At 41.1% G+C, this 8363-nt stretch overlaps 1 protein-coding gene across 1 annotated transcript in view; it reads right to left on the bottom strand.

Annotated features, from left to right (window-relative positions):
* Positions 1 to 5213: 5213 nt before the first annotated feature.
* The window catches only part of LOC138945313 (protein Wnt-11b-2-like), a 130964-nt gene continuing 127814 nt past the window's right edge, over positions 5214 to 8363 (bottom strand). The window contains exon 6 of the mRNA XM_070316730.1: positions 5214 to 7412. Within this exon, the coding sequence (XP_070172831.1) occupies positions 7238 to 7412 (175 nt within the window). The 3' untranslated portion in view covers positions 5214 to 7237. The remainder of the gene's footprint in view (positions 7413 to 8363) is intronic.

Raw genomic sequence — 8363 nt, 5'->3', positions numbered from 1 at the left:
GTGGACGATACCTTCTGCCTTTCTGTGATAGTAGTAGTCCAGTGGACGATACCTTCTGCCTTTCTGTGATAGTAGTAGTCCAGTGGACGATACCTTCTGCCTTTCTGTGATAGTAGTAGTCCAGTGGACGATACCTTCTGCCTTTCTGTGATAGTAGTAGTCCAGTGGACGATACCTTCTGCCTTTCTGTGATAGTAGTAGTCCAGTGGACGATACCTTCTGCCTTTCTGTGATAGTAGTAGTCCAGTGGACGATACCTTCTGCCTTTCTGTGATAGTAGTAGTCCAGTGGACGATACCTTCTGCCTTTCTGTGATAGTAGTAGTCCAGTGGACGATACCTTCTGCCTTTCTGTGATAGTAGTAGTCCAGTGGACGATACCTTCTGCCTTTCTGTGATAGTAGTAGTCCAGTGGACGATACCTTCTGCCTTTCTGTGATAGTAGTAGTCCAGTGGACGATACCTTCTGCCTGTGATCAGACCACCCATCCACTTGGCCACATACCAAAAATCAACACTGCCCTGACTGCTTTCTGTGGAGAGTTGGATTATTCCGATGAATTAATTTCTTAAAAAAGTATTGGCTTTTACGAAATCATTTCAGTAAAAAAAAATTCCAGCTGTGCACCGAGGGGGGGGGGGGGGGGCGATGCTTTACCACGTGCACCGGGAATGGGCTTCAGTTTTGGACGTAACGTGCCTGGGAATGGGGAAATTCTCGTAGCGTGCACCGCCGGTGCACAGAGGTCCGGCGTGCACCGTGCATGGAGCTTTTTCGTACCGTGCACCGTGGATCACAGTGCATGGCACTTTTGGCCTCAACGTGCACGTGCACAGACCCCCCCCCCCCCCCCCCCCCCATGGTGACCCTCTGCACAGAGAGCACCCAGGCTGTTTGTTTTTGGTATGTGACCAAGTGGAAGGACAGTCTTATCCCGTGTAAACAGCCTGGCCAGATGTGAGACTGTGGGCCAAACTGTTTTCAACAGAAGAAGGGTGCCGTTTGATAGTGTCACCCTTGAAGTTGCTCCAACGGTTACACCGAAAGAAAAGTACCGTAGTGCTTCAAAAGGAGACAAATAAATCATCACGCAAATGAATGCACAATGAAACAAAGGACGCATTTTGGTGCAAAAAAAGTAAGGGAATAATGCTGTCACGTAGAGTATATTATTATATTTCTATTGCATTTTAAATAACATAATTATCATGTAAGAAGTGTCAAAATCTGACAAGATATTACCACTTGTAATGTGACACAGAAATGGGATAAAAAAAAAATTAAAAAAAAATTAAACCACGCACAGTTGATCCTACCAAGAAAATTGAAGGATTTAAAAAAAAGTTACACCACTCAGCTTTTGATTTGCAATGATAAATCATGACTTTAAATATAACTGTAAAAGCAAAGCATAAGCACGAACTATTTTGTAAGCACACAAGCTTTTCTGACTCAATTTGACAGCAACAATAAAAGGCTACTTCCTATTTACATACATAAATACATCATGTGTAGCACTTACACATAAAAACAAAGCAACATCATTTGTCATGTCTTAATTGAAGTATGAAAGACAGAGAGAGAGAGAGAGAGAGAGAGAGAGAGAGAGAGAGAGAGAGAGAAAGAGAGAGAGAGAGAGAGAGAGAGAGAGAGAGAGAGAGAGAGAGAGAGAGAGAGAGAGAGAGAGAGAGAGAGAATGACAATGACAATGACAAATCTTTATTTTTCGAGGGTGACAAGAATAAGCATAGATATGCTTTTTTGCATCTGGCCCTCGCCCTAAAGAGGGACTAAACTATTTTACTATAACTATGACTAGGGGAAAAAAAGAGAGAGAGAGAGGGGAGGGGGGGGGAGGGGGGGGGTGTTGTGTCTCTTCTGTGATCTTCTCGTTGAAGTCAACTGACCACATATACATATGCTTTTTTGACAATTAACTTGAATAGGGACCAGGACTGAGGTGCACGTGAAAGTGACCAAGCGGGTGGGAGCCTGCCGCGTGTCATCTGTACCAAGAGACATTTTGAAGGCAGTTTCAGTCCTGGTGAAAACGATTATGCTCAGGCTTTCACAGGTTAAGGCCAAACAAAAATATATGTTGGTTTAGGGTAACATGACCAACAAAAATAGGGTCGGTAGGTCGGCATTTTTTTTCCCCATTTTTTTTTTGTTAGTCTCGGTATTGTTCGCAAAATGTTCCAGAGGTTGTTTTGGGGGGATTTTTTTTTTTTAGAAATGCAAAAAGAGTTTTAGGGTCGGCGGGAAAAGTAGGGTCGGTCGGGTTACCCTAAACTAACATATTTTGGTTTGGCCTAACACGGTGGAACCTGCCCTGTCGACCACCTCTCGATAGCGACCACCTGTCCATAACGACCGCCTCAAAGATCCCCGACAAGTTTTATTCCTGGGTAATTTACTTTTCCATAGCGACCTTTTTTTTTCTATAACCAACACTTTGGGTCGGTCCCTTGGGTGGTGGCTATGGCGGAGAGGTTCGACTGTAGGTTCATGTTTCTGGAACACACACTGACCAACATTGAAGGGCTTAGCTGCTTTTTGTGAGAACTGAATGGCATTTTTGTTGTTGAAATTATTTTGTAACTGACGTGCCAAACTGATTTACCCTCAGCAAAAAAAAAAAAAAAAAAAATCATAGTCCTCGCTGCACAGACAGCGGCCATCAGGCTGTGGATTTTTGGGATGAGTTCAGTTGGTAAGATGCGTTCGTTCCGTGTAAAATCTTGGACAGCTTTAAGTTGCGATGTTTGACTGATCCGGCGTTCTCAAAGGAAATTATGTTTACTTAAAATGGAAGAAAAGAAGAAGACGGAAACAAAAGAGAAGAAGAAGAATAATCAATCAATCTCAAGATACTTATCAACGTGTACATACTGACTGCAGTCAAATATGCACTTGCACAATAAATGCATATGCACATGTATTACGTTATCATTAAGATTCATGCTTTGTTAGCACTAAGCAGTTGTTTTAATCAGTCTGGTTTTCTCTTGTTTTCATCTTATGAACATTCTAAATGTTAGACTAACTTATTGTCTTGTACAGAATAACAACTGCGTGAATGGTGCTATACTGAATGAAAGAGTGTGACATGAAGTTCTTGTACATCATTGTAAAGAGTGTGAATGACGTTTTTAGTTTAGATGTCAAGCGCTTAGAGCAAGCCTTTTTAACGAAAGTTTTTGATTTAGCGCTATATAAATGTTATTATTATTATTATTATATGTACTTTCACAATAAATGCATATGTACTTACACAACAAATGCAATGATTTCAAAGCTACCATTCCAAGTAGGCCTATGTATACTTATATCTCGTTTTACGCACCACAACTTGAACATGCGCTGTCCATCCATCTCAGTCGTAGTTTACCGTTATTGCAGATTATTAACAATTCTGTTGGAGCGAACATTCTTTATAATTACATATACATCCAAGCAACACGTTTGTACAGAATGAAAATAAACAGCAAAAATGAGGTATTCTCAGGAAACGTAAGTTTATACACCAGTAATGTTCATATTACATGTCAGTATCACCCTGTGTCATCATTTTTACTTCCCCATCTCCATACATGGGGAATATCCGTCCAATATTACACACTATATTTAAATATGCATAGGTTTTATCAGCAAGAAATAAACACTGATCTACTGATGTGTTCTGTAAAGCTCCAAGAAGAACAGAAGATTCTCACACACAGACACACACACACACACACACGCACACACATACACGCACGCACGCACGAACCCATGTACACACACACACACACACACACACACACACACACACACACACACACACACACACACATGCACACACACACACACACACACACACACACACACACACACACACACGCCTGACATGTAGAGAGGGCGGTGGGCAGTTGTGTTGACAAAAAAAGTGTAAGAAGTTACACAGAAAAACAAAACCGTACCAAGGGCAATAACAACACCAATAAGACTAAATGTGAGAAAATGACTAGCAGGTTTTCTCCCTTGGGTCGTTCGCATTTTACTTTCCTAGCCTCAAGATTATCTTTACACATGAAGCAGTGTTTACGTTCATGCTAAAATACGCTGTTTGATAACGTCAAAAGCATCTGTGTTGCAGATTTTAAGAAAAAATAAAGACTTAAACATGAACAAATAAATGAAAGAAAACAAAAAAGGTGATACAGTGTCTGTAATGAAAACAATTTCAAGCCTATTTTAAAACTTTCGTCGCCTTAAAAAAACACAACCAAGAATCGATCAAAAATATTCAAATAGCTAAATATAAAAAGTACAGGAAAATACTGATTAATCGCAAAACATGTTTTCAATTTAGCGATGAATACAGTACAGTCATAAACAATTTTAATGTTGATGGAAAAAACGATGAATAGCCTACAGAATTAAGCCCAAAAAGGCACTCATCGAAAAGTTAAACTCGCACACCAATCATAATAACAAACAAAATAAACTATAAATAATTGAAACAGAGGATAACCAGAAAAGCGGACAAACACTCAAGTCCTTAATGGCTCAAAACCGTAGGACTTTTAATATTAATTTTAAGTAACCAGAAAAAGCCCACCTGCTTTTAGTGTCGTGTTCACTAAAGTTGAAAACTGTCGATCTTATGCAGAAAGGGAAAGTATGTGTGCGCGCCTGTGTGTGTTTTTAATCTAAGACAAATGTCGCCAATGTTTTTACAGAGTGACGTTAAATAAACGATTTTATCATCATCTTATGCAGATTTATGTGTAGGTTTTATGCCGAAAAAAACCAGCACATTTTCTTTTGTTTCCATTTTTCTTTATAAGTGTTCGTTCGCGCGCGCGAGTGTGTGTGTGTAAGTTTGTGTGTGTATGTGTGTGTGTGTGTGTGTGTGTGTGTGTGTGTGTGTGTGTGTGTGTGTGTGTGTGTGTGTGTGTGTGTGTGTGTGTGTGTGTGTCAGTGTGTGTAAGTTTGTGTGTGTGTGTGTGTGTGTATGTGTGTGTAAGTTTGTGTGTGTGTGTGTGTAAGTTTGTGTGTGTGTGTGTGTGAGTCAAAGTTTGTGTGTGTGTGTGTGTGTGTGTGTGTGTGTGTGTGTGTGTGTGTGCGTGGTTGCGTGCGTGCATGCGTCTGTCTGTCTGTCTTAATTCTTCGGTCTATCATGTACGAAATCTGTTTTTACTCGGCACTTCTAACGCTGGCACTAAAAATTCAGTACACATTGGTTTTATTTGTTTCAAGATGCTGTTGTTAGTGCAATCTTTAGGTTTTTTTTTACTCTTACCTTTAATTGACGAATATCAACAGAGCAGCATCATTTAAAAATAATAATCAAAAAAATGTCAGGCAATAACAAAATAAGGCACATACGACTTCATACAATAACTGCTTACAGATAAATGCCCGTGCCAAGTACATCAACTATACAAAGGACAATAGAAAATTGCTTCTACGTACAAGTACACACACAACCAAATTGCCCAAAGTATTATTATCAGGCAATCTGTCCTTCGGGACAGAAACAGAATTTTGTTGGAATAAGGACCACCCCAGACTTCACTTTCTCTGACGTCAAAGCGATATTTATTTACATCACACTGGCTTTTGATGACGCCACAAAGCCCTCCGTTGAATAACACTGTCATTCTTAATGTTTGTCAAAGGCTGAATTACGTAAAAGACGATTTCAGCCGGCAGATCAAATTTTGATATCTCAAATCACAACAACAATTTTCAACTATGCCAAGACAATACGTGATGTCATTTTGACCTCAATGTTCAAGCGTTGAATGAAACACAGAAAAAGCGAAGCACAGTGACAGTTTTCTGTTTTGCTTTGTTGATTTACCTGAAAAAACACGATGCACTTCAGTGAAGCCAGGTAACCCATTTTGTTCAATGTCTTGCGACTTGATACCTTCCATGTAAGTATTCACAAACACTTGACTGGAAACTCATCACTTGTTCAAACAGTTCAAGAAACGAATCCCCTTCACTTGCTACGTTATTCATGACGTCACAATGTAGGTAAGTGACGTCATACACGGAAGCACTCTGTCTACGTATGCAAACTACCTTGTAAGCCGATGTGCAACACATGACAGATACTATTTTCTTGAATGCAAATATCGGCTGGTATGCGTGCTCGACATATTCAGCTCTTGTGCGGATTTTACACATATATGCAGCTCTGATCTTCTTGCTTCTGGACTCAGCCGGTGTCCCTGACGATGCTGACCTTCTACTGTACATAAATGTGGGGTTTTAAAACTCAGCCAGCAATGGTGTGGATGCGCTTTCGAACCGTAGATAAAAGTCAAACCGAAAATGTAGCTGTTTAGTCATGCAGTCGGTGTTCATATTTTTGTCAAACTACACATCGAAAAGCTTTGACCACAACTGTCACTAGTTACGCAGAGCTGGGCACCTCGTACTTTTTTGGTTGCAAATCATAAAATCAGTTTGTCGCACACTCAGTCACTTGCCGTGGATGCGATGAGGCCAGAAAGGCACTTGTCGCAAAAACTCCTGTCATGGTTTGTTGCAAGATCCCGCCTGCTTTATCGAAAACATGCGATACATTTTCAGTTCTGTAAAGTCTTGCCACTTATTCATACGACGCGTCGTCCTCACAAAGTGTCTGGGCCATCTGAGTACTGTGACGTCATTTTTTTCAATAATGATGTCATCAAGACGAACTCTGGCCAATCTGTGTCTTTTATATTAAATCACCCACGTGACCAGAAGCCAGGCACTACGCTGCAACTATGACGCAATGACAGCAACCAAACAACTGTGGGTTGGCACATTTTCAGATGCGTTCCTGACAGTCCCATTAAAAAACCCATAGAACGAAGACATCATTCCAGTCACACAAGCTTCTTAACACATTAAAAGGGAAATTCCTGTGATCAAAGCTTCACTAAGCTCGTGCACGACAGCAGCTTTCTTTGGGATACATGCTTGTGTGTGTGTGTGTGTGTGTGTGTGAGAGAGAGATGACGTCATTTTTGTGACGCAGTCTCATCTATGCAGTTGACACAATGCTGACTTCGTTGCTGTTGTTGTTGACGAACACTTTCATTTGCATAGCCAGTAAGATAACAGTCTTCCCGGCTCCGAAAGCGCCGCATGCGGTACTGCAAGCGTCAACCTTCTCTTTGTTATTAAAGGTCACATCACTAGCCGCGACGTAGTCACCGAGTATGACGTCATTGGTCGTGACGTCATCGCTCTATCTGCACTTGCTGAGGTTAAGCACCCTGGTGCAGGCCTTGCACTTCACGTAGCAACACCAGTAGTACTTGCACTCGCATCGCTCCACGACTTCCATGGTGAAGTTATCTGCCCCTCTTCCGCAGCACATGGGCCCACAGTTGCCAGGGCCTACTGTCATAGGGTCACATAGTCTGCACAAACACAAACACACACAGGCATGGTAAGTTCCCAAATAGGATTCTGAAATCTCCATTTTTATTGAAATTACTAATTGTCAAATCAAATCAAATCAAATGTTATTTTACGAAATTGTGGCAAAAGCATCACAAAAGAGCTTTTTTATGTGCAACCAGTCCTCGCATTGTGAGCCAGACAGCCCTCCCGCCAGCCAGCCAGACAGAGAATAAGGACAAAAAGAAAGAAGACAATAATGGAAGAAAACAAACAGGGGACAAAGAGAGAGAGAGAGAGAGAGAGAGAGAGAGAGAGAGAGAGAGAGAGACAGACAGACAGACAGACAGACAGAGTCAGAGAGAGACAGAGAGAGACAGACAGAGACAGAGACAGAGACAGAGAGACAGAGACAGAGTAAAATAAAACAAAAGGGAATCAACATCGAGAAGGAAAGAAAGACAGAAACAAGAAAAGAGAAAAAAAAATGAAATGGAAGAGGAAAAAAGGTCGAAATAACTTGACTCGAAAGAATCATAAGCTTCCAACTTGTAAGCAAATTCGCAGACTTAAAATCAATTTGCTCATCAGTAAATCCGGCCCCACTAACCAGAGGCAGGGTGAGGTCTCTTAATTCTGTTGCCATTAGTTTCGTTGCTGAGAAATACCGAACAAAAACTAAATCTGCCTTATTCCGACCAGTTCGGGCTTAGTAATGGACTACATAATTATTACTTTTCTGACCTAATTCAAGCCTCTCAGTCGATAGAATTGAGACACACTGTGTCAAATTCGCCCGCTTCAATTTGTTGTTCTGTAATAGGGACTATTCGGTTACGTTTCTTTTTTCCTTCAGTGTCAAGGTCAGTTTGACCGGTCTTGAGTTCTTCGATCTTCTTCTTCTTTTTCTACATCTTCTGCGTTCATGGGCTGAAACTCCCCCGTACACTCGTGTTTTTTGCACGACTGGT

Source organism: Littorina saxatilis, linkage group LG13 (genome assembly GCF_037325665.1).
Source record: "Littorina saxatilis isolate snail1 linkage group LG13, US_GU_Lsax_2.0, whole genome shotgun sequence".
Lineage (NCBI taxonomy): Eukaryota > Metazoa > Mollusca > Gastropoda > Littorinimorpha > Littorinidae > Littorina > Littorina saxatilis.
This window is presented reverse-complemented; position numbering and strand designations above follow the sequence as displayed.